This window comes from Ictalurus punctatus, chromosome 13, assembly GCF_001660625.3.
Source record: "Ictalurus punctatus breed USDA103 chromosome 13, Coco_2.0, whole genome shotgun sequence".
Lineage (NCBI taxonomy): Eukaryota > Metazoa > Chordata > Actinopteri > Siluriformes > Ictaluridae > Ictalurus > Ictalurus punctatus.
Window position 1 is genome coordinate 12689230 of NC_030428.2, and position 26869 is coordinate 12716098.

Below are 26869 nucleotides of genomic sequence, written 5' to 3' on the forward strand. Positions count from 1 at the left end.
CAAAATAAAGCAGATAAAACAGTGCGATCAGTGCTGGCTTAAATACAACATATTATAAGATGTGTTTTGGATGTAGTAATGAAGCGTTTGCAAAGTACGCTGTGTGTTTATATCAATCCCTTACGCCTTCTTATTCTTCTCCCTCCACCTCTCTCTCTCTGTCTCCCTCTCTGTTTAGTTGGTTCTCTCTCTCTCTCCTTTTAGTTGGGTTTCTCTCTCTCTGGTTCTCTCTCTCTGGTTCTCTCTCTCTCTCTCTCTCTCTCTCTCTTTCTCTCTCTCTCCCTGTTTAGTTGGGTCTCTCTCTCTCTCTCTCTCTCTCTCTCTCTCTCTCTCTCTCTCAGTGTGACGCGCAGAGTCCACTGTTGCCCGCGGTTTTGCTCGGAGGCTTTGCACGCGCGCACAGCATCACTTACACACAGCACTGCGCGTGCTGCGCTGAAACGACTCAAAGTACAGAAAGAAGAGCTTTCAGTGCGCTTCGACTGCACACACAACAGTCCCTGTGGACTTTACTAGTGCCGGTCCAAGAAAACTGGAAGAAAAGAAATCTAAGAAAAATGCTGAAAAGCACTCCGCATGGGTACAAATTCGTACTTAAATTTCTGTTCTCTTCCAATTGCTAGCCACTGGCACTGACAGATCGGGAGCAGGATGAGATGGACGGTCTTGCTGTGGGAGTACCTGTTGGTGGAGGTCACGGCGCTGGTGTGCAGGGCGGATGGTGAAGCAGAGCGGCGACTGGAGGGATTCGTCGTGTTGTCGGGTTCAAACGGCTCGGAAGAGAGCGGTGTGTCCGAGAAGCCGCACACGCAGGACGAGTGTCGCGGCTACTACGACGTGATGGGTCAGTGGGACCCGCCGTTCGTGTGCCGCACGGGCACCTACCTGTACTGCTGCGGCACCTGTGGCTTCCGCTTCTGCTGCGCGTACAAGAGCTCGCGCCTGGATCAGAGCTTGTGCACAAATTACAACACACCCGTTTGGCTCAAAGGTCAAACGCCGCACAAGAAGACGGACCCGAGGCACGACCCGACCAAGGACAAGACCAACTTAATCGTATACGTCGTTTGTGGAGTAGTGGCCATCATGGCGCTCGTCGGGATTTTTACCAAACTTGGATTGGAAAAGGCGCAGAGACCTCACAGGGAAAACATGACTCGGTAGGTTGAAAGCACTTAACTGGGAGTTTTTTGTTTTTTTAAACTATTGCGTTCTCTCTTTTCTCTCTAAAAAAGGCGTGATTTTCAAATTAGCGCATAGCTTAATGAACTACAAGACAGCGGAGTTTGACAAACTGCCTTCTTCGCATTCACTGCGCCTAACTGATGATATAACACTTCATGTTCAGACCCCACATTGTTTACAGTCGCATTTAGGATTTAAGCATCTGCTTCTACACCTACACGCGGGATAAAAATGCTAGACCAGAACATAACCGCAGGAAGAGCAGGTTTAAATAAATAAGACTTGGCAGAGCGATGAGGAGCTTTTTTTCATGTGCGCTATGGGACACATGCGCAGCAACTATGTAAGACCACTGCATTTCTCATTACGCGCTCTGCAGTTTGTTATGAGAAGGTCAATCTTTTCCAAAACACACCAAGAAGGTTATAAAACTTTTATTTATTTATTTTTATCCTAGAATCCAATTCAAAACCTTCGTATGCTATTGCCTTTTTGCTCGCCGTTATGTCTTTACGCACTGAGTGGAGCGACAACAGTTTTTAGTCCTTCTGAACTGGAAAAATGGCATTGAGCTGCTACGTGTATTTCAGGATGCATTTGGTTGCTTGTTTGTGGTTAATATAGTTTGAGTAATTTTATCATTCTTTGGTAAAGTTATAGTTTGGAATAGTTTCTAGTAGCCAAACTTGGAGAATCTTTAATCATAAAGTCTGACCTCCATGAATATTGCATCACTCGTAAGGGTTGCTTAAAGTCAGCACCTTGGACAACAGACACAATGTAGCATTGGGGTGTCTCCTAAATCAGTGATTATCCTTCTGAAGATCTAAGATGATTTCACATATTACAACACCCTTTTGGTGACCTGTTTCCTGAGAAATACGTTTCTGTGTGCTAACATGATCTATTTCTAAAATTCTAGTACATCAAGTACAGGAAAACATTATTTTGTTGTTGTTGTTTTTTCATTAAGTATGTAAACAAAACTGTATTAATGTGCCTGATGTTACCTAAATTATCCATCCTTGCTTCAGCTCATCACTGTTTTTCTTAAATGCCCTTCAGGAGATTGAGATGTCCTTCCATTACATGAGTTCCACATGGAAAAAGTTTAAATGTGCTAATGTAAGCACAGTCAACTTTCGAGGCACAGCTCATACTGTTCACTAATTAAGTAAAATGTTTGTTCCCTGACAGAGCTGTAGCAAGTGTGATGCAAGGTGCCTGTCAAGCTGAACATGAAGAAGCCATCGGAAGACATGCCCAGAACTATGACAACATGCAGGCGAGGGCAAACAATATGCGTAAGTCACATTTGGAGTTGCTTTTGCCTTACCATAATGTTTCGTCAGCTGTGCAAGAGCATGAGGCAGCAACACATTGCTACGCTTCAAACATGTTTATATGTCTTGGTTGAGATGGGAGTACACAATATATAAGATATAATAAAAAAGCGAGGTCCTTCAACATGTCCTCACATAAGGCCACAAATGCATACAGTTCAAATTGTGTTTGAATATACAGATATATACATTTTCTCTTTTCTAATTTTTAATCTGTAAAACTATGTTTAGAGGAAGAGAATTATTGAGTGTAATAGCATATTTGATGGTTTGGTGGTTTGGACTGCAGCTGTGGTTTTGTGGATTGTGATTGTACAACACTGGAATCAAGAAGCTCAAAGGGAATGTCTCATTGTGGAGTGCTTAAACACATCTCTAATTTAATCTCCCTCCATGCTGATTACATCATCCCTTGTGTGGTTATTAAAGGTTTGTTTAGAGCAAACCATTATTGGTTTCCATTGAGAATGTAAGACTGTAATTTGTTTTCATTTTGTTTCATAACTTAGATGATGATACTACAAGCAGCAGTGTCTATTGTAGATACTTAATTCCGACATTTGTAATGCAATAGCTCTAAACTCTTTTTATGATCTTTATTTTACAAAATTTGATTTGCTTTTTCCCCCCATTTATATGGTATTTACTAAACATTATCAAACCAAGTACAGTATGTAGGCTGTGTAGGAGAAGCCCAAGGGATGCATGCAGAGTAAATTGTGAAGATCATGAGGTGTTTCTAAAGGATTATTGTATTTTAGGGGTTTGAACCTAAAGTTTGTGAATGCGGTGACTAGTTTTTAAACACTGGAATTCCAGAAGGTTTTTATTCACAATCATATGTTCGGGTAGTACAACAGAGCTTTAGGACATTTTGTATGTGGTACAACATTAAGGCTATTACGAGTCTCATTAAGGCTCTCATTAAGATTTCTTTACTAAGTGTACGGCTTAATTAATTGTCTGTTTCACATCAACTACAAATATGCCCTCAGGTGTTTGTGTAATACAAATATATTTTAGTCCTGGGTTAGGCACGGATAAGCACAGTATTCAGAAATCACTCACAAGCTAAGATTAATAATGTAAAATGAGTCATGCTGAGTTGCATTATTCTCTCTGACCTGTTCCTCATAGCCTCTGTAGATGATTATAATGAGTGAAACTGATAACCAAGGGACACGCTGTTAGAAAGGAAAACAGTGATCTAGTTATTTGCTATGAATGTTAAAGTGTAAGTTACACACATCCATTCATGCTTTTTCCTTCTACTGTTCCATTAGTAAAAGTCCATTCTGGGCTTTTCTTGTCCTACATTTCTAAGAATAGGAGATCTTAGGTGTTGCCACAAGAGGAGATCTTAGGTGATACACCAGAGATGCTGAACAAATAAAATCTTTCATGACATTTTAGACCAAAAAATAAGGAAGATGATAATCAAAAATGCGTCACAGAAGTACAAAAAACAGAAATCAGTTTGACATCAATGCAGTGCATTGAAAGTCTGCTCTGAATTGCAACCCTGATTGCACAGATCACAGATCCTATTTTCACTTTCAGAAAGAGTGCTTGAAAAACCCTGAACAGATTTAAAATGTGTGCCTCTAGCAGTCCTTCTCAGGCTTAATCATTTCAGATTTATTAACAATAGTACTCACTCCACATGCTGATCAGTCTCATCACTGTTACAGCCAGAAAGATCTGAAATTCGTTTGACTTTTTCCAGAATATCAGAATGTCTACAGAAAAATAAGAATTATTTTTATGGATGAAGCCATAAAATCCTCATACAATAAAAGAAAACAACAATTAGAGAAAACTTCTTATGCTGTCCTAGGGAGTTGTTCTTTCTTACCAATCTTTTTTGTTTATGTACATATGTGCGCACACCCTCCCCCCCCAACACACACACAGTTGCTGGGGTTTATTTCAGTATCTTGGCTAAAATGTATTTCCTTAATGCGGTTTCTAAATGGGCCTATTATTTCTCATTTATTAGCGCCTTGTGCTGGCAAACGTCTGGAATCGATCAGTGCCTGTAATCAACCGAGATTCTGGAGCAAGATATATGTTCCTAAAACTGAATCCACAGCAAAATCCCCAGTGCTAAAATAAAACTTACTTTGTGCATTTGCATTCAGCTGGACTTACATAAGCTTTGTATCTGTAGATTGAACAATATAAGTGTTACTTCAGTACTGGGAATTTTATTTTTGTGTGTGTATACTTCATTTAAAATTTAGTTTCAGTGTTTGTTTTCTGAAAATGGCTTTTGGGCTTTGTAAGGATTACCTCTTATTATTTGGGTGTTTTTGTGGTGCTGTTACAATAAGTGTATGTTTGTCACTTGCCTCGCACCTCTGGGGTTGGGGGTTCAAATCCCACTTCTGCCCTGCGTGCGCAGAGATTGCATGTTCTCCACATGCCTTGGAGGCTTCCCCCGGGGTACCCCCCCCAGTCCAAAGACATGCATTGTAGGCTGATTGGGATATTCAAATAGTCCACAGTATGTGAATGTGTGTGTGATTTTCCCCTGCGATGAGCTACTTTCAACCAATGAAAAATATTTTATATAAGATTCGGTATGTCCATAGTAATGAATGCCCTAATATTTTAAATAATTAGAAGCCTCAGCCAAAGTAAATGTCCCCAGTGTGTCTTTATAAAAGCTGAATAGATTTTTCCCTCACAATTAAAATGGAGAATGATCAATTATTTAATTCAGTAGCTTAAAAAGATATACATATTCACAATGTACACATATTCACAAAGGACATGACTAAAAAAAAATCAAAGCAAAAAAATTGCTTCTTTATACATATGCCTTATGTGATGAATGAAAAATGAAAAAGATGAAGAAACAGGTTAGAAAAGGGCGCATGATGATTACTATGGCAAGCACACTACAGAACAAAACAGAATAGATTAGCAGAGTACAAAGAATGCGAAATGATCAGCCTCAGTGACTGTAGAAAATATATTTCAAAAATGAAACCCACTTGATATACAGACAGGTGATAAATTCAAGGAATAAACAATATAAATTGTCTTAGTAATATTTGAGCCAGTAGAATAGCTCCAATAGGAGTTTGCGTTTTTAAATCTCTGGAACTGTATGGAGCGATAAACATCAAGCTTTCAAAAAATTTTCCTTTAATATTTTTTTAATATAGTGGACAGACAAAATCTCTCACAAGTAACTCTGAAGGCAAATAATTTACATGGTTTTCATACTCAATATCAAACTATTCCATGAAGCCTTCTGCCCTGTGGATGGGAACACTGACATTCTGGAAGAGAGCACTCCCATCAGGATAGAAAAGCCTGTGATCACTCATAATAATTTTGTTTTGATTTGCAGTGACCCTCTCCTCTTAAGTGGAAATATTCTGTTATAAAGTATTTAGTATGTTAAATACCATGCTAAAAATTAAAGAACTTTGTTTTGGGTTTTATGACGGTTATCTCGTGGAATTTTCATATAGTTCACAGCTGATAAATAGGCATATTTAAAAAAAAAAAAAAAAAAAAAAAAAAAATCCATTTTCATTCTGAAATCCATGTTAAATAAAATACTTATACCAGGCTTTTGTGTAATTCCTAGCCATATTAAATATGTGGATATTTTATAAACTATTCTAATTTCAGGCTATAATCTTTATTCTGTGGATCGAGTTGAGTTTCTTGCTAATAAGTAAGATATTGCTCATAGCCCTAGGTCTAGAGATGAGCAGAAATCACAAAGAGGGATTAAAGCTCCATTAAGCGCTCTGAAATTCCTTATGGTGAGAAATCCTACTTAATCTTTAGCCTTTGTGAAGGACTTCTTATTTTCTCACTATTCCATTGTGAAGAATCCATGTGTTCTGCTCTTATTTCTCAATGATAACACGTTATATATAATCCACTGCAAGGCATGAGCTCTCTTTTTCCCTTTCACACTCTTCTTTTTTTATGAGGCTATTGGCTTTGGGTGAAAACATGGTGGGTTTGGCTATGGCAGTATATCAGCCTTCTCTCCTGGGGCTCTGTCCCACCCTGATTACTGGGCCATGGTTCATGCTCCTTGAGGCAAGCAGCATATTTCTGTTGGTTCACTGAGCACAATCACTAACACTGCCATGCTAACATGACAGGAGCCCTCTGCTGGGAGTGAATTTGGTCCAGGTTGGTCCACGCTCCTGGGGAACTCCATTGAGCAATACTGGCTTAGGATTTGCACCCGGAGGACAGGCTGGCAGTGTACTTACTCATGGGCCGCCAACACACTGGGGGGAAGGACATGTGTTCAGTTGATGTGCGTCACTGAAACAGGGGAACATACAGGTCTCGTACTTGGTGCCAGTGCTAATTTTATTTCAGATGTAAACTCTGCTGTTGTAACAAGTGAAGGAATATGCAAAAAGGCTATGACATGCTTTGCATAAAAAAATGTACATGTATATGTTCTGTCTTTGGGTTGTGTAAATAAAAGGTTTATTTCACTATGTCGTAAATAACAGGAACAAAATTACTCTGGGAAAAATATAATATTACTGTGGATAATTATACTTTGCCTTTATTCACTATTTTTTTCTGTCTCATGCATATATGTAAATGTACAATTTGACTATCTGCAGATCTCAGACGCTGTCTCTGGAACTCACGCAGACATAGATAATGAATTTCATTTCTTTCAGGAGCATTAAATAGGATTTTAGATATGGCATCATTCCAGCTTCCTCTATAACTCTGTGGTTATTAAATGCAAAATTGTCAGACACAATTAACAGTATTATTCATTGTAACACTTCACAAGTTCAGGGAGGGAATGAGGAAGCTGGAGGCAGGCTCAGAACAACTCAAAGGCCCTTTTTTATTTGTGTTCAGGTAATCGATAGGGGCAGCTGTATACAACCACACCTGGAGGAGTCTCAATGTGGTGCTCTATTAGGTCTGTGTGACCAGGTAGAGGTGGAAACACATCGGAAAATTCCTGCTGTAACCTGGCAACCTGTGCTCTCGGGACAGTGAAAGGTGGTCTACACAGGAGACCGGGGTGAATTGGGCCACACTTTTTAGACTTACCTTTGGTCTCAGCTCCTCCCTCTTGAGAACCTTCATCTCCAGAGCCACAGGAACCGCCTCTCTCCAAGGTTTTGGGTGGTATACTTGAAGTACATCGCCTCTATCTGTTTGCCTGGCCTTATTGTCGACTTCCTCGACTCGCCGTGTGACCTCAAAGGGTCCTTGCCACTTTGCGGGTAATTTAGAGCTTGACGTGGGTAGCAAAAGGAGCATTTTTCTCCCTGTGTGAATTCCTGTAGCCAAGCAGCCCTGTTATACAGCTGGGATTGTTGTTCTTGAGCTTCTATTAAATTCTCCCGTGTCATTTGCCCCAGTGTGTGGACTTTTGCTCTCAGGTCAAAAATGTACTGAATTTTGTTTTTGTTATTAATGGGTCTCCTCCAAATCTTCCCTAACGACGTCTAAAACGTCGCGAGGCAACGACGTACAATGATTCAAATGGAGAAAACCCTGTGGAGGTTTGTGGGACCGCTCGTACTGCAAATAACAGGGGCTCGAGCCAATTATTCTAATTCCGGGCATCATTGTGAACAAACTTACAAATCATGTTTTTAATCGTTTGATTAAATCATGCCACCAGCCCATTCGTTTGTGTATGATAAAAACTGGTGTGAATTGATTTAATCCCCAACCATTCATAAAGCTTGCAAAGTGTCCATGACATAGATGATGTGCCCTGATCAGTGAGGATCTCTTTCAGGATCCCAACTCAGGAGATAATATGGAAGAGTGCCTCCACAACGTGCAGAAATGCTGCGGAGACGCACTACTTCCAGGTATCGTGTTGTGTAGTCCACTATCACTAACACAAAGCAACGCCCTCGTGCAGTCCGTTCTAATGGCCCAATGAATTCCATACCAATACTTTCGAAGGGAACCTTGATTAATGGTAAGGTGTGCAATGGCGCTTTTGGGGAGGCCAGCAGATTCACCAGCTGACATTTGCGACATGCCACATACCACCTGCGAACATTGCCATGAATACCCGGCCAATAAAAACTAGCCATTAGATGGTTTAGTGTTTTATCTCACCCTAATGCCCAGCCATGCGATTATAATGAACCGCCTGGAATAACATTTCCCAACAGCGTTTTCGGACCAACAGTTGGGTCATTTCCTCTCTGGTCTGAGTGTTCCGTGTCACTTGATATAGCCTATATTTAATAATCGAAACATACGGGTGGGAGATCACAACATTAGGCTGAATTTGCTGACCATCGATTACTCTCACTAGGTCAAAGGCATGCCTGAAGGTTTCATCACACACTGGTCCAAGGGGAAATCCCAGAGGGGAATACATGCCAAGAGGGGAGGAGTGGTGCCCTCCCCCGTCTGTGTCCCCCAGATGTGGAGCTGACGTCAACGGGCCCTTCACTGCCTCCCCAGCCAATGATGCATACATTCCACACCACCTCTCATTACTGCAGGACCCATCCACCAACATATCCTTTGCTAAGGTCTTAAACCCCGACCAATTGGTTCCAGTAGATGGGTGAGGTGAGAACTAACCACCACCTCCACTACATGTTTTTGCCCCTGAATTGAATCAAGGTTGAGGAGGAGTAGGAGAAGTACGAATGGGAGAGAGAGTGAGAGAGAGAGAGAGAGAGAGAGGACAGGTGATCATCTGCTAGCTGGATTGCGTCGTCTAATGTCGGACAACGAACTGCTCCAGTACCACGAGGTCAACTACAGTACTTCTTTGGCATCATACCCCTCAGCCAGCAGCCATCTTTGGCAATTGCATCAGAGCTTTTAGGCTAAGGAACCACTGTAACCCTTCAAAGTTGAGGGAGGGAATGAGGACCAACTCAAAGGCACTTTATTCTCTTACTTGTGGTCAACAAATCAAAACTTCTACCGTCCCTAACTTATATTTGATCTGCAGTTCAGTCCTCATCCCTTTAAGACCAGCTTCTTTCCAATTTCCTTTATAGACCTCAATTATGTATTGTATTGATCAGAACCTGCTGGGCTCATTCCTCTTCACTTTCCTCACATAACAAATGTGCATTGTCACTGTACACACACAGACACACACACACAGACAGAAAAAATATGCACTTCATTACATGGAGTATTCTACAATGAAGTGACAGATTAATTGATTTTTTTCAGCAGAACATTTAAACTGTTAAACTGTTTATCATTTCACATGACAGAGACTGGAATCATTTCTGTTATGTCTGTTCAGCTCAAATTTTACATGGACAAAATCTCACCGTCATGGAAGATAGGGAATTTTGTAGCACACTGAAGATTTTTGAAAAATGCCACCTCAAAACGGTCCTCCTCAAATTACTTGTGTTCAGGATTAGTAATGAGTATTAATGATCATGAATATACCTACACTATATAATGTGTATAAAACATGCCATCTCTGACTGAAAATACACTATATGGCCAAAGTTTTGTGGACACCTGACCATCACACCCATATGTAAGCTTTCATCCAACTGTTACCACAAAATTTAGAAGCACACAATTGTCTACAATGTCTTTGTATGTTGTAACATTATGATTTCCCTTCACTGGAGCTAAGAGGCCCAAAACATGTAACAGCATGACAATGCCACTGTGCACAAAGTGAGCTCCATGAAGACATGGTTTGACATGGTTGGAGTATAAGAACTCAAGTGACCTGCACAGAGCCCTGACCTCAAATCCCACTGAACAGCTTTGGGTTAAATTGGAACGCCGACTACTTCCCAGGCCTCCTCACATTGCTTGACCTCACTAATGCTCTTATAAGTGAATGAGCACAAATCCCCACAGCTCCACTCAAAAATCTAGTGGAAAGCCTTCCCAAGAGAGTTATTGGAGGTTATTATGACAGCAAAATGGGAATAAATCTGGAAGGGAATGTTCAAAAAAGCACATATGGGTGTGACAGTCCGGTGTCCTCACACATTTAGTTATATAGTGTGTAACATGATACAATATGTAAAAATGAGAAATAAGTATCAGATGTTCCTATGAGCAAGACAAAAGCAGAGGTTGGCGTAAACACAGACCTACATTAAATGCCCATTCATCAGGTACACTTTTATAGTTGCATTTTGCAAATGTACGTTAATGACTTTAGTACATTTGTTGCTAGAGTATATCAGGCACAGATTAACTTTTTTAAAAACCTCAGTATCACTGCTGGTTTGAGAACAGTCAGTCCACCAAACATACCCATCCAACTGTGTCCTATTGTTAGACACTGATCACTCATGAGAGTCAAGAAGATGATTTCCATGTATACTTACAAGATGGACCAACAAGGTAGGCTTATTTAATAAAGTGAACAAAAAGTATGCATAGAACATGGCAATGCCACTGTACCTGATGCACTTCTCTTAAAACTGATGGGATAGAGGTTGTCTGACAAATTGTACAATTGTGGAGTCAGTAATTGTGGACCTACAAGTGCCTGTATTGGTTAGGTATATGTGTCAAGTGAAGTGGGTTTTTATTGTCATTTCTTTATATAGCTTGTATACATTGGAACTAAATATCGTTTCTCCAGGACCATGATGCAACACAGAACAGTGCACATATGTGTGTGTGTGTGTGTGTGTGTGTGTGTGTGTGTGTGTGTGTGTGTGTGTGTGTGTGTGTGTGTGTGTGTGTGTGTGTGTGTGTGTGTGTGTGTGTGAGACAGAGAGAGGGAGAGAGAGAGGATTGATATCTGAGATATTTCAGCAAGACCTCTATTCCAGGTTCTTCAAATGGAAGGCAAATTTCTTTAAAGTAATCGTACAGTGTTATCTGATTTAGGTTAAACTCCTAGGGGAAAACACACAAATATATAAAATGATAATCAAATATTCATGGCTAAGACTGTTTTGCTTCACATCAACCAGTCATGGTACTGTTCATGCACATGATGTGCGATATCACCATATAGGAACGATATCTGCAGGCAAAGTTGCTATGTTCTTAGTTGGTGAAAGAGTTTTAATCTTTGCCCAAGGGCTTTTTCTGGCTCCCTATGGGATTCCCTATTACACAATTAATTTTTTCCTCAGAAGAAGTTCGTGCCTTCACATCATTTTTTCCCCCGTGATTTTTATTTATTTATTTATTTTAATTAGCAGACCTTCTGCCATGTTTCTTGAACATAGTTGCTAAGGCTTTGGCCTTATGAGCATTTGAGAAGATAAGAGTAGATGCATAGATACATAAACCATCATGATCGCCAGTTTGCTTTGTGTCCGGAAAAATACAGGCTCATACACAACTAAAATCACAGTGCACATCGTATCACAAAAATTGCGGATCTCGAGTGCTGCAACAGAAAAGCACCCTATCACTGGGAGACCATAAGTTCAAATCCCATCGATGCCACAGCCATCTGTGGCCGGGAGTCCAAGAGGGCATAATTGGTTATGCTCTCTGTTTGAGAGGGATCACATTACACCCTCACCTGTGAGCTCATGTATTCAGAAGAGGACAGTTAGAGATTTCCTTTGAGTGTGTTCAGCTGCCCTGTGATGAGATGTGGTGGTTGGCTTCACAAGTCTCAGAAGAAGCACATGCTAGCTTTCACCTGCTATGGTCTGTAGCTGGTGCGTGACAGGGGAGCGCTAGCTAGTGGGTGGGAATTGAAAAAGGAATCAGGGGATATGAGATTTACAATGGAATCACTGCATTCCATTATCAAAAGCCAAAGCTGACAATATACATCATACAAAGCTGCTATCTCTGATATTAAAAATTCTAAATATGATTCTCATTGTTCGCAGATGATAGGATTCTGATCTTCTACCTCTACTGAATATATTTCCCATGATAATATACACTGGGAATGATACATTTTGTGAAAATAGCAATGTTACAATAGTGATATTTTAAAAATGTATTGCAATTATTTTTTTTTGTAATTGTATTGTTAGAAATTAGCTATTTTAATTTGTTTTACTAGAGTTAATATTAGAGATAAAGGCATCATTTCTAGTATATTAGCATTATCACAGTCCTGTCTCATTTCATTTAAGCTATAAATTGCATATATTGCCAGACTTTCTCAGTTCACTGTGCCTATTACAGTAATCCTACAATATGTATGACAAAATGTCACATAGAATTTGGCCACACAAGCTTGTTTGACTGCTGGTTAATACCCTGATATAAGCACAAAAATAAGCATCACAGGGTGGGCAAGATAAGCCTCTGAGGAGATAATACTTGGCATCTTGCAATCAGAGTGCTGAAATTATGTCTGTGCTGCCCGCATTTTGCTAATGTCAAAAACAAGTGGCAGAGATGAGAAGAAAAGTCCTCTCTGATGTGGAACGGAAATCACTCATGGGCCCAGCTGCCCTTCTCACACTATCATCCCTGGAGATGTGCAGCTCCAAAATATTCTCATGTATCTTTAATGAATTTCTGGAAAGGTGTCTCATGGTTGCACTGTTGTCTTGGTCTTTTTACGGTTTGAATTCTAGTAACCTGGGCATATTCAATCCCAGTAGATGATCAAATGTCGAGCATTCCAGAGACTAAGGAAGGTACAGCAGATACAACAGATACAAAGATAAACTACATAGAGGTAAAATAAATGGCACACCCTAGCCAGCCAATGGTACTACTGTAAGTGAAGTGCCATAAAATAAGCAAATGTGGACAGTGAGCTCACTGCCACCAAAGAGGCCAGCCAAAACAAAACAAACTGTAGCACATACTCTCCAGGCAGGGCTGGGCAGGATTATAGTAGCTGGAGGCAATGTCCTTATGCACCCCAGCTGACATCATGTGAATGGACAAGATAAGTATACGCATGAAGGATAAGTGGAAACTGTGCTATGTTTTTTATCATCACTCTCTCTTGGATGTCTTCACTGATGTCTCTGCAGACAATAGACCAATTGAATCTGCATCGCCTCAGTCCGAGAACACCACATCACTCAGGAGTTGTCTGTGTGAAAAATCTACTGTGAACACACTACAAACAGACATAGGAGTCCCACTGCAGGATGTGGAGATTCCGAACTAAGCTAGTTATAGAAGATAATGTGGTATGTATCACCACATGCAAAGGGTGGGAAAAGCACAACAGGACCCCAATTCTTCATTATTACCTCCCAGGACAGCCTAGTCTGGAGAGGCATTGTCATCGTTGCCATTTACTGTAGCCAGCTCAAATCCACTCTCAAATAGGATTAAGACTGACCACTGCTGTAACTAGGGATGCACCGAATGTTTGGCAACCGAAATTATTCAGCCGAAAATAGCAATACGAGCGGTATATATCCCCAATATAATCAGCCGTATAGAACCGAAGAGAACCATTTTTTGCACTCTTGTCAATGCACTTTTTAATGCACTTTTTTGTGGTAGGCTTCAGAGTGTTCCATTCTTTCAGCAGTCAGTTATAGGCCTAACATCGGCTATAAGGGGGGCTCAAAGATGACCACATCAAAATATTTTTATTTTACTCATTTATTTATTTAAAGTTATATTGTCCCTGGTTGGTAGCCTATGCCTGCTGGAATGAAAAAAAAAATGTTCAGTGTTAAATAAATATTTTGAAATTGTAGTTTCTGTAATTGATTTTTTTCCTTGAAAAGAAAGACAAAATAGAAAAAGCACATTTTGACTTCGGCTTAGTATTTTCATTTCGGTGCATCGCTAGCTGCAACCCAATTGAACAATTGGGGCTATATGCAGGATACCAATACAGTTCAGCAGATACCTACTTTGCATGATGTGCCACTAACCACACTGGGATTTTCTGTCAGCTGCCCAAGTAATCAAGGGGCTGACAATGGATCAGTAACGTATTTATTTTAAAAAAAAGCAGTTGAAAGGCTCTACAGGAAGTGGAAGCCACTAAGCACTACAAAAATCGACCTGCTGGTAATGTTGGGCCAGAGATAGGAACCCACTTTTCCTAGACCCTGAAAGGAAGAAACACCAATGGAGAAAAGCAGCAGGTTCCAGCAGTGGATCCCAACTCCCCCACTGCAAGATAAGTAACTTGTTGGCAGGAGGAAGGCCCTACTTGGTGGGTTTCAGCTTCAAGCAAGTGTGCACCCTCAAAATGGAGAAAACACTGATCTAAGTGGTGACATGTTTGTGCAGTAGAATAAATAATATATTCCACAGTGCTATTGTTGCTATTCCACCATAATTAACTGTGTCCAGGATGACCTAAATTTTCCTGCCTGACAATTTTCCCAATCCCAGCCTAAGATCCATCTGGTACAACTGGTTGAGGATAATCAGAGAGAAGATTCTGACCCAGAACATTATGGCAGACCACATCCATCACTACCCAAAGGTGGTAGTTCAATAGAAGGTCATAACCTGGATCTCCTGACAGCTACATGTCAGAATCCTCAAAGAAATCAGGAATAGGGCACTCCATTTATGGTCTGGTTAATGAAAGATCCTTGTAGGCTCCTCATTCTAAGAACAATTCACTTCTTGATGCACAAGAGTAGGATACAGTACGTGAGGGTGTTTGCAATTGGGATACAATATGCTGCTTGCCATCCAGCTTCTGGCATGGTTAGATGTCACCTATTTTAGCGAGGCACCTCCATCTGACAGTGCATGGAGCTTAAAATAAGTATTCTGCTTCCATCAGGAGAAGACAGGGATAACAGTTAAGTAACTGTAATCATAAACATTACACTAATCCTGCCCTTAGTTGTTCACATATTCCCCAAGGAAACCAGCAAGGCGATGAGAATCCAGTCCAGTAGAGCAAAGTTGCTTTACAATACCAACATGCCATATTCCTTCATCAGAGCACCGAGACTGAGCAGATTAAAGCACAATATAACTCACCATTCCTTGCACTTTCCTACTTGCAACAGGTCTGAACCTATGAATTAGCCCACCTTGTCTAAACTTCTGTGTATACACTACATCTTATAGCATGTGCTGGACTACTGAAGGTTGCTTTAGCACTTGAATGAATAGTGCTTATCATATGTTTGTCTCTGTGTTTGTTTTGAACAAACAGAGACATATGAGTTGTTGTATATGTTTCTTGCTTTGGCTTTAGATTGCTTCTGATTTTCACCACTGCCATATCCTACCTACTAGCTAGCTATAGCTCGCCTGTATCACACAATAGCTATCAACCAGGCAAGATGAGGGCTAACAGGTACTTCCTCCAAAACACATGAAGCCAGTCCACTGTCTTTATTGAACTACTGCTCATGCTATATCAAAGGGCAGAAAAGTGCTACCTGCCACACATGGTACATGATGCCCACAAATGCCCAAGACAGGTTAGTGCTGCTCTGATTGACAGGGTAGAGAGTAATGCCATCTTAACCACGTTGAGAGCAGAGCCAATTATACTCTCTTGGACTCCCGGCCACGGATGGCTACGGTATTGTCAGGATTCAATTTCATGACCTCCAGACTATGAGGCAAATGCTTTTCTGTTGTGCCACTTGGGAGCCCTTGCCTCTGCTTACAAATCCTCGGTGAAGCCAAGGAGAGACATACACTCATAAACCAGATTCATCACCAGCCTAACAAGCTTTGATGGACAGCTCATCTCCAAGAGATGACATTTTGCAAATCAGCATTTGAAATGGAATAGGGCACATACATCTCCTGTTTTACATAGTTGATGGCTGTCCGTTTGAATCAGGCGCCTCCCTGGCTTTTAGACACACATTCAGTGGTGTTTGTTTATTAATGCATAAAGGCTATTACAAATTTTATAGCAACCACATCTCTAGATTACATCAAATGTATGTACATCATTTTATTATGTATTATGTAACAGTTTGGAGGAAAAACTTGTTTTGTGTTTTTTTGATCAATTTAGATTTTGTGGTTGTGTTCTAATTTGTTCTTATTATTTTTCCTTTTACTTTATTTTGTCTAGTTTTTATACAGCATACTCGTTTCAAGTTTTTTTTTTTGTTTTTTTTTTTACAGGATCCTTGTGTAAATGGAATCTCAACATCACTGGCTTAATTTTCTATACAAATAAATGAAGAATTTGGTGTTGTGGTTGTTGCTATTCGAGTGGCATTAGCATTACATGAAAAGCTGGGGTAATTCCAACGATTAGGGCAAGAGATTCATTTTTTTTAGGCCAGGAGAAAGTGAGGGGCTGTTGTCCCAGATATCACACAAGAAAATGTGCATGCATAGTTTACGGCGGTCTAACTGAAAGCCTCTTTTCAGGCTGATAAAGAATTAAAAAGGTAGTGGTAGAAGAACAACAAGGTTCTGAATTAGGAGAACACTCTTTCAGGGTTCACAGCACTTACGATTTGCACATACACTAAGTAGGATTAAGTAAAGTGTTTTGGACAGGACTTTTATTCAGGGCTGGAGCACAATTATTTATGGACAGCACAGAGGTGCAGCGGGTAACATTTCTGCCTCACAGCTCCAGGGTTCCTTGTTCAATCCTGAGCTTGTCTGTCCCGCCTCGAACCACAGTGTCCCTGGGATAGGCTTCCCTCACCATGACCCTGATCAGGATAAAGAGGTTACTGAATGAATGATGTTATTTATATTCACACCTCTGTGATAAGGAGATAAGGAGGAGCTTGGAACTGCTGTATTTAAAACTGAATGATATACTCTATCACCTTGTTTGATTCCTTGTGGTAGTTCATTGTTACTGCTGCTGACTTCCATATCTTCGAGTCCTAATATAGCTGTATAGTCCAGTACATGATCCGCCCCTGTTGATCCAGATTTACCTTTGATTGGGTCATGTCCCCACTTTTACTCTTGGTTTCATGTCCTGTAGTATATCTCATGTCCCCTTTAACTTAATACTCATGTTCACATCTGTAATATATCTCCCTTACATGTATTTATGACTGTATATCAGTGTATGCAAGGTATGAGTCTTCTGGCTGTGAAGTCACATGCACATCTGCAGCTTTGTTCTAGCGTCGTTTTAAGCTGTGCTAAAAATGATGTATTGTCAGCTTTTGCTCATATCTGAGGTTTATTGGAGCGTGTTCATTTGGGGATCTGATTGATTGTGCTGTCAGAGAGAAATCGCTTTGAAAATGAACATTATTAGAAACCACCTGTTGCAAAGTTGTTGCTGTCTTTTGATGTTATAATTCTGACCATCACAGTGTGCTCATCATCCCATACTTTTATTTATTTATTTAAAATCACTTTTCCGCTATGGTTACACATCTATGTACACTAGGGATTTTGTTTGGTTTATGAATAAAATAAATATGAATAAATACATTCTCAGATTACTGAGATCTCACCTGCCTGTTAATCAACTGGATGGTGTGTTTGTCATGCAAAGATATTCTTCATTTGCTGTGAGAAAAGACAATATGATCTGCTACTCCCTAGTATCCATCATAGCCCAACAAATAATAAAGTAAATGAAACTCTTTCAAATTAAATACTTAGTTTTTTTTTTAAATAAATGGAAAAACTTGCAGTCTGCCTGTCACAGATAGCGTTTAAAACCCACTTCACTGCCTTTGGTCTGACAGTCACAACTGTACACCGATTGGCTTGGATTTTTGCACAGGAAGCTTGTTATTTGTTTCTTTGTTTGATTGTTTGTTGTTTTGTAAAGCAAATATATACTATTATGCAGTAATGAAAAGAAATGAATTAATGACCACATGGAGTTGATGATGAGGACATTAGTGTTTGTAGCGCCAGTCTAACAAATCTCACACCTTCTACAAGACCCAATACACTGTATCTGATATTCATCATACTGTAGAAACCATGCTGTTATTTTATTCAATTCAAGGTTAAAATGGTTGCATGTTTATTATAAATGCCTCAGTCGTAACCCTTCCTCAAAAATCCCAGTCAAAATTTCACCTCAGCTGTAAATCAGCGGTTGGGATAAAGTAACAGCTCCAAACACTGTCTACTATAATAATGCCTATTCTTGTCTATTTTTTTTTGTCTTTTTGCCAGATAGGCAAACGTATGAAATTGTTCCCTACTTAACACATTTCAGGTGTTGTTATTTTGCCTTGTTGTCAATTCTCAGTCATTTTCTCTGGATGGTTCACTATATTATTAACCATGGTGCTATAGAAATTCAGTGTAGTATCACTGCATTTTACTTCCATGCAAACGTACCACAGTGCCTAATGATGGTATGACTAGCCTACATAATATTGCTGATGTTCCAACTGTTTATGCAAGGGCATGGCAAGATTATTTCTGGTGCACTTTCAAGTAATTGTTGTATGAATTTGACCTGGTGTCTCCTTTTCTGCAGATCTATATAGTGCTGTATACATAAGTAAGTGAGTGTACAATTTCTACAAAGCTCTTTGCTTTTCTTTTAAAAGTGCCGGTTATGAATGGCCGAATCCAGTCTGATAGAAGCTGAATACGTAGTTCACTTCCATTCACTTCCATGTGATGTGGGTGGTGGATACCATGTGTCATATTATGCATCATAAACAGAACAAAAACCAGATGTGTTCACATGACAAGAGACAAGCATGTGGATAAGATGATGTAGAGGCAATTTGCAGCTGAAAACTTGGGAGGAAACTTTCCCTGTAGAGATGAGTCAGATCCAAACACAAAGCAAAACACGCTGAGATATAGCAATTGAACAAAACCAAGCATGGGATCACTCCCACTTAGCTGCTACTTTTGTCAATTTTTCAAGTGAGTAGGCTGAGAAATCTGTGGTGAACAAAATGAACAGCATGTAACAGCAGCGACTTTGTCCAAAGCAAAAGTTCTTTATAAAAATGTGTTGTTATTGATGTTATCTTGTCACTTCAGATCTTCTAAATTCTATCAGGTTTCTGGTTTGGTATGCAATTATTCTCGAATTGTCCACCTCATGCTTTTCACCACATAGCTGAGTGATAGTTTAGGCTCCACTAAAAAGATGCAAGTTCTCTGACTTTTCCCTAAAAAAAGAAAAGAAAAAAAAAACGAAGAAAAAAAAAAGAAAAAAAAGTGAACTCTTGACTTTTATGGCTTGAATAAGAGAATGTAAATGACCAATTTTTCAAGCTGCCACCGTAAATTTGTCCCGATAAATTCAAATAAATACAATTTATTTAAATGAGAGCACCATCCAAAGTTTTGAAATATACAATATCGAAATATTATTCAGATGTGTCTATCCTGTTTTTGCACACACTTTCATTTTTAACAGCCCAAAGATCTCCTCATTTATGGAAAGCCATAAAGTATAGGTGTTGCAGTGCGCGTCCCTTGAGGGCAGAGAATAAATAACACAAACTAAGCACTTTTGCCCATACAGACATCAGTCAATATTTAATTGGGAAGCTTGAACTGTCAGGAGGAAATGCAGCACTAATATGAAGGTAATAAATTTGTCTTTCTGGCAACTGATTCTTTTATCCTAAAATATCCAATTTTGGATTAAATTACATGTGTGATTAATGATACAGTGTTGAGACATGTTGAAGAATCTGCTAAGGAAAGAGGCATAAACACCTTCCAGTTACAGAGGCAAAATCCATTCAACATTGCTGCCTTTGTTTACTCTGTGAAATACTGTGTGGTATATCGTATTTGAGTGTACTGTCTGGAGGTGGATTCAGCACGTTGACTGGTGTTGTGTGACTCATTGCATGGCGCTTGGCGCTGACGTTTTGTCAGCAACCCTGCAGCAAGGCTAAGTGATTAATTAGTCACAACAGGAGCTACTCGCTGACAGATACGCCAGACAGGTTACACTGCATTGATCGTCATTCACTGTTGACAATCTATCTCCACCTACCAGAGCGAGGTGAGTGTTGAAATCACTAGAGCTGCTGCACGTGTGCATCATTTCTTCATTTGTCTCTGTCGGTGACTGCCACATTAATGGAAGAGGGACTGGTGACATTGACCGTGTACATACACTGCAAGCATCAATCCACTGGCTCTTTTGTTTGCTAATTTGTCCTTTAGAGGCACATAATACTGAAATAATTGCCTTTGTTGATCTGTGTAAAAAAAAAAAAAGTTTCTGTGTTTTCAGATACTGGGTCTAAAAATCCCCATGACATTTTTGTTGTTCTGTAATAAGATCCCCAAGGTGATGTTGTTAGGCCTGAGAAGAAAGAAATTTAGACCAGACCCAAACCTCCTCATAGTCACAAATAATTCTGATATATATTCAATACTTGAAGTCAAGGAATGATGCAAGTCTCTAACCAACTTGCATTTTCTCTTTTTATTTCAGAGGGAGCCCAAATGCACAGCATGAACCAGGCCCACCCCTACCCTGTCCTCAGCCAGTTGGCCCATGTGTATGAGCAGCAGCAACCTGGCAAAGAACTCAATAAATACGCCTCACTAAAGGCTGTTGGTAAGGCCAAGATATAGTTAACACTCTTTGGAAAAGAGACCATAACCATACAGCATGTTTCTGAATTGATATCAGATTCTGTATAAAATATGTGGTTCTTTACCATAAGATACACTCATTGAGCATTTTATTTGGAACACCTGTACACCTACCCATTCGTGCATTTATCTAATCAGCCAATCGTGTGGCAGCAGTGCACTGGATAAAATCATGCAGATACAGATGCTCACATCATCCATCAGAAAAATATGATCTCAGTGATTTTGACTGTTGCATGATTGTTGGAGCCAGATGGGCAAGTTTGAGTATTTATATAACTGTTTCTCTCCTGGGATTTCCATGCACAACAGTCTCTAGAGTTTATTCATAAAGAAATAAAGAATAAAGAAAATGCAGTAAAGTGCAATAAAGAAAAAACATCAAGTGAGCGGCAGTTCTGTGGATGGAAATGCCTTGTTGATGAGAGAGAGCAATGGAGAACGGCCAGACCGGTTCGGCAGAAAAGCATCTCAGAATGCACATGTTGAACCTTGAGGCAGATGGGCTACAACAGCAGAGGTTCCACTTCTCTCAGCCAAGAACAGAAAGCTGAGGCTGCAGTGCACAGGCTCACCAAAACTGGACAGGTGAAGACTAGAAAAACGTAGCCTGGTCTGATGAATATCGATGCACACAGTTGATAGAGTCAGAATTTGGCACCAACAGCATGAATTCATGGACCCAACCTGCCTTTTGTCAACAGTCCAGGCTGGTGGAGGTGGTGTAATGGTGTGGGGAATGTTTTCTTGGCACACTTTGGGCCTGTTAATACCAACCAATTATCACGTACATCCCTTCATGGCCCATCTTTAATGGCTACTTCCAGAATGATAATGCACCATGTCTCAAAGCAAAACTCATCTAAAACTGGTTTCATGAACATGACAATGAGTACAGTGTTCTTCAGTGGCCTTCCCAGTCACCGGATCTGAATCCAGTAGAACACCTTTGGGATGTGATAGAACGAGAGATTCACAGCATAAAAGTGCACCTGAAAAATCTGCAGGAACTGTGTGATGCAATCATGTCAACATGGACCAGAATCTCAAAGGAATATTTCCACCATCTTGTGGAGTCCATGACATGAAGAATTTTTTATGAAGAAGTTTTAAGAGCAAAGGGAGGCCCTACCCAGTATTACTATAGTGTTGTGTTCCTAATAAAGTGTGCTTTGCATGTATATTTATGCTTTATAATGAATGTGTTAGAATACATTAACATTTCCTTGCTGTATTGTAATACCAGTAGTTTACATGAGAAATAGTTGAGTTTATATCTCATCTCGGTTTCTATAGACATAATTTCAAACTTTCAGTTTGTAAGAACAGCCAACTAAATCATAACTGCATTCAAGCAATGCATGGCTCTTTCCCAACATTATGATGCATGAGTGTCCCATCGTCTGCCACTTACCTATGCATCTCTCATTTAGCCAGAGCCATGGAAATGAGTATCATTTGAGCATGAAAGGTATTCAGTCGTGTCAGTGCAGGTGTGCTTTCCTCTCCTGTTGCAGCTTGCAAGCACAATCTGACAACCTAATTTCTTCTCATCACTGAGAAACCATTTAAAAGAGAAAAATGGACACCCTGGAGTCACTGTTATTTTTATTTTATTTATTTAATTGCTTTTCCCTGACAATTCCCAAAGTAGCAAAAGGGAGCTGATAAGCCACAGTTCTTCCAATCGATACTTATCTTTGCTCTGCCCTGAATGCATCTCTAAGGTCACCAGGTATTGAATTTTCCTTGGATTTAGAGAAAAAAACTAATATAGGACCACACTAGGAAAGGCATCTTATGAGGATAGCTTATATCATTTTATGGCAGCAAATCTCAGGCCACATGCTGTACCACACATAAATGAACCAATTTCCCTTCCATTAAGCCTGTATGGCAGCTTGGTATCTGATCTATTTTGATCCTAAAAAGAACTCAGCATATTATTAATATTTCCCCATATTATTTAGTAACTACAGTTAATCTAATAAGAAATGCATGTAGAGTGAAAAATACAAGTCACACAAACAGGTCCTGGGAATTTAGGGTTCCACCGTCAGATTTGAAAATGGTGGAGTGTTTTGGTTGTAATTAGAAATGAAGCTTTATGCTGTTGATTTTGTGAGCCAAATAAATAAGTAAAGGTGCATTGCTCCTTAAAATATTTCACAATTAGTAGTCACGATATGTTTTAAGAAATTTAGTTACTGGAATCAATTCTGCAATGCCACAGAATATAGTGGGGGTTTTTTTTTCCTGTAACACTATCCAAGATAATTTCTGTAAGTTCATAGTTCAGTTGTGTACTTTGGTGCCAAATGACTCTGTCAGATGCTAAACAAGCATTTGATTACCATTTCTCCTTCTTAAGGAACTGACCTATAACTATATTGAATGTGAGATGGTATCTGATTTCATTGCATTCTCTGTCGACCAGTGTCTTCAAAAATCTAGAGTACAGCTTTTAGACAGCATATACAATCTGCCATGAAAAAAAGATTACCTGTATCATTGACATTTTAGAGTTTTTTTGATCATGTATTTTACAATTTTAAATACGAAGCTACTTAAACCAGTGTTGGAAATCACTCAATGTAAGAATGCAGCGGTTTAATAGATATTTGAACTTCATCAGGGGCATTTGTCTCATAACTAACGACTCTGCCTCTGAGAGTGATACATAGGGCCAGGCACCAGTGGGGGAAAAAGTCGACTACAACCAATGTCTCTTTCAATTTCCACAAGACAAATGAGCCAGAAAGGTTTATCTTCAAGGACATTAAAGTAACCAACCATCAAACACAGTCTGAGAAAGTCACAGCAGGATTTACAAGTGTGCTGGGCTTTCAAGTAACAGTTCTATGGTGAACATGAATCATGTGGTGAAAGGACACATTTCTCAACAAGCTGGACATTGCGGAATAGATCAACTAGTAAAACTAAGCTCACTGCGCCAATAATACAGTTGGCTTGCTCAATATCATTTCAGACCCATTTGAGCTTAATTTAAATCTCTTACAGGCAATCAAAGACGTGTTGAATAGACCGAGCTGATATTTGTTTGCAACCCCCCTGCAAACAACTTAATCGAGGACTTTTATAAACAAGTTTAACATACCATTAGTGTTCCAAATGGACGAGGCACAGAGTGAGCACACAGTCAGACACAGGCGTCTCGTTGCAATGAACTGCATGACAGATTAAAGGTCAGAAGGAGACATTTGATAAACAAATGCCAGTGAGAACATTAGAGCCCTCGGGGGTGGCCGTATTAGCCCTGACCATGCAGCTGTATTGTATAGGAAGCAGACTTACAGATCAATAAGCATTTTTACTATAAGAATTGAATGGTCAGTGGATTTCAGAAGCACCATGTGACAAAGTAAATAATGTTGTGACATGACTGATGTGAAATCGAATCAATTTTATTGGACATGCAATGTCTATCGGGGCTTGTAAATATAACCTGCAATAAAGCCTGGCCATAAGTACAATATTCGAATATAAAATCAATATTAACCCCCTACCCTCCCAGCCAGTCATTCAGATACTCACATATTGAAAAAAGCATATTATTCAGTAATGGCTAGGTGTTATTCTGTAACTACATTGAAACTAATAGGACAATAACAAAAAGGTATACAGTAATGAAAGGGAATATGTGTCTGGACCTGCTGATGGGACCTGGGACTTTAAGGAGTACTGTGTACCACAATCCATCTGAGCCGCTAGCACAGCTCCATTGGACCCATCATTTCTCAAGATACAATGAAGGCATGCATTGGACTCTTCTCTGTCCCTGCACTCAGGTGGTTATATGAACTTGCTGTCCGAACAGTGGAGTCGTTGACAGGCTTCAAACAATAACTAAACAGCTACCTCGTCACCAAGCACTTGAATTAAAACTTTTATTAAAAGTATCTCTTGCCTTGTGTGTTTTCTTAGGGATTTAGCTTGATGGTATTCCTAGTCCCTGACCTAGTGATCTAGCATGAGGATGTGTTTTTGATAGAGACTACAAAGCACTTCTGTAAGTCATACTGGATAAGGTCTGCTAAATGCTGTAAATGTAAATTTAATCAATCAAATGATTCCTTAAAAAAAATGACCAAATAAGACAAATTACTTTCTAACTGCAACTCTGTGTATCCTCATGCATTATTCTTGTCTGTTTTGCCGTCAGCATCAAACGTCAATGGGGGCTTCTACAACAAGCAGCACTGCCACTTGACAGAGTTGGGAGCGAAAGGCAGCCTGCCCCTCCACACAATGAGGATGGAGCATGTGGAGCCCACTGCCACATACGTCACCGAGATCCCCATCCCTAAGCAGAATGAACAGAAACCTAAGCCCACCAAGCCCCATGTGCCACATCATCATATGGCCTACAGCTCCAACACCATAGCCAACCCAGGAATGCTGAAGGCCTGGGATGGCACAGAGACTGTGGGTCGGCGCAAGACCTATGGCCCTAGGAAGCCCTGCATGGTGGGCCAGATGAACGAGCTCCACACTGCCCGCAGTCACCACTACCTACCCACACAGCCATACTTCATAACCAACAGTAAGACAGAAGTGACTGTGTGAAAGAACGACTTGTCTCCGGAGGGCTCATCCATCTTTGAGAGCAGGAGAAATGGATCATTATCCTGACCTGACTGTAACCTTCACTCTGCCCCTTGTGGAATGGAGGCAAAACTGCAGATGTGAGCCGGTCACACCATGATCAGCCACACAACCAGGCGGTCGGCAAGCAATGACAGCTGAACCAGGAACATTCCATTGTTATTGTGAAATGTTCACTATAATTTATACCCATGCCAATGATGATGTGTTTGTGTTCAATCAGTGAGATAATAAGCAGTTTTAATTCAAATCAATGAGAAAAGAGTCAAAGTAAACAAGCAATAAAAGCAAACTAATAAACTGACACAAGAATAATAATTGGGAATAAATCTTTACTCCAGTAATTAAGAGGAAATAAGTGTAGTGCTGAACCTAAAGGTTCAAGGGCTAGTGTGGCATGTTGAACACAGGGCCAGTATTACGTACAGTACCAGAGCTGATGTAGATGAAGTCTCTTTACACAATTATCTCTCTGATCATTCATACACTGCTGAGACTCAGAGCGTACGTATTGTATCTAAAATATTTAGTGGCAGATGCCTTATTTGAAGACACCCTTGAAAGACGTGAACTGTTATACCACAGACTGGTATTTTAGGGCTGTAGCTTTCATTTTCATACTAACAGTTCTCACTGTGTGTAGATGAACAAACTCCCAATTCATTCACTTACTTTGTAACAAGCCCCCAGAAATGTCATTCTTAAGAAATGGTATAATCTGTTATACAGCCAGTTTGTGCTGTATTTGTTGCGCAGTGCCATTAGGTAGCATGTGAACTGGAGACTGTAGAGTAAAAAGCACTGTTAACTAACATCATCGCTCTGCCACAAATTGTGCCTGATGGCTCTTTAGCTTTGGAAACAAGTATTTGATCTCCCTTCAGTATAGTTAAAATGATTTTTTTTTTTTAAATGTGTTGTATTGTATCCTCTTGAAATCATTAAAGCTTGTTGTACAATATTTCTTCATGACAATAGATGTATGTGCAGCTATGTTGCAACCACTGGGTTTTAGCACTTTTATTTCAGTAGTGAGTAATTTGGGGGGAAGCTTTTTTTCCCCCCCACACAGACCTTCTGGTGAAATTGATTTTTAAAGTATATATATTTATACTCTTACCAGTATATGTATGCAAATGATACAGTACATTGTGCCAAGAATTAGCTTGTTAAAGGTGTGTTTAATTTGATCTCTTTGTCTTTTTCACTCACTTGTACATTCCAAATGAGAAAATAAGGTTTATTCTGCTGCATCACAGTATAAGGGGTGTGGTTGTTTTGGAAATATTGATATCTTTCAAAATCAAGAAATGATATTGGAATAAAATAAACATCTCTTCATTCTC

The 26869-nt window shown here is 39.8% G+C and overlaps 2 protein-coding genes across 2 annotated transcripts in view; one reads left to right on the top strand and one right to left on the bottom strand.

Annotated features, from left to right (window-relative positions):
• cpped1 (calcineurin-like phosphoesterase domain containing 1) overlaps nucleotides 1-24106 on the bottom strand; it is a 54870-nt gene extending 30764 nt beyond the window's left edge. Inside the window, exon 1 of the mRNA XM_047159423.1 lies at nucleotides 24016-24106. Coding sequence (XP_047015379.1) covers nucleotides 24016-24091 — 76 coding nt within the window. The 5' untranslated portion in view covers nucleotides 24092-24106. The remainder of the gene's footprint in view (nucleotides 1-24015) is intronic.
• On the top strand, nucleotides 287-26869 carry shisa9a (shisa family member 9a). The gene is made up of 4 exons (XM_017484279.3): nucleotides 287-1160; nucleotides 2383-2489; nucleotides 20734-20859; nucleotides 25081-26869. The coding sequence occupies exons 1-4, from the start codon at nucleotides 652-654 to the stop codon at nucleotides 25482-25484; spliced, it is 1146 nt and encodes a 381-aa protein (XP_017339768.1). The 5' UTR covers nucleotides 287-651; the 3' UTR covers nucleotides 25485-26869.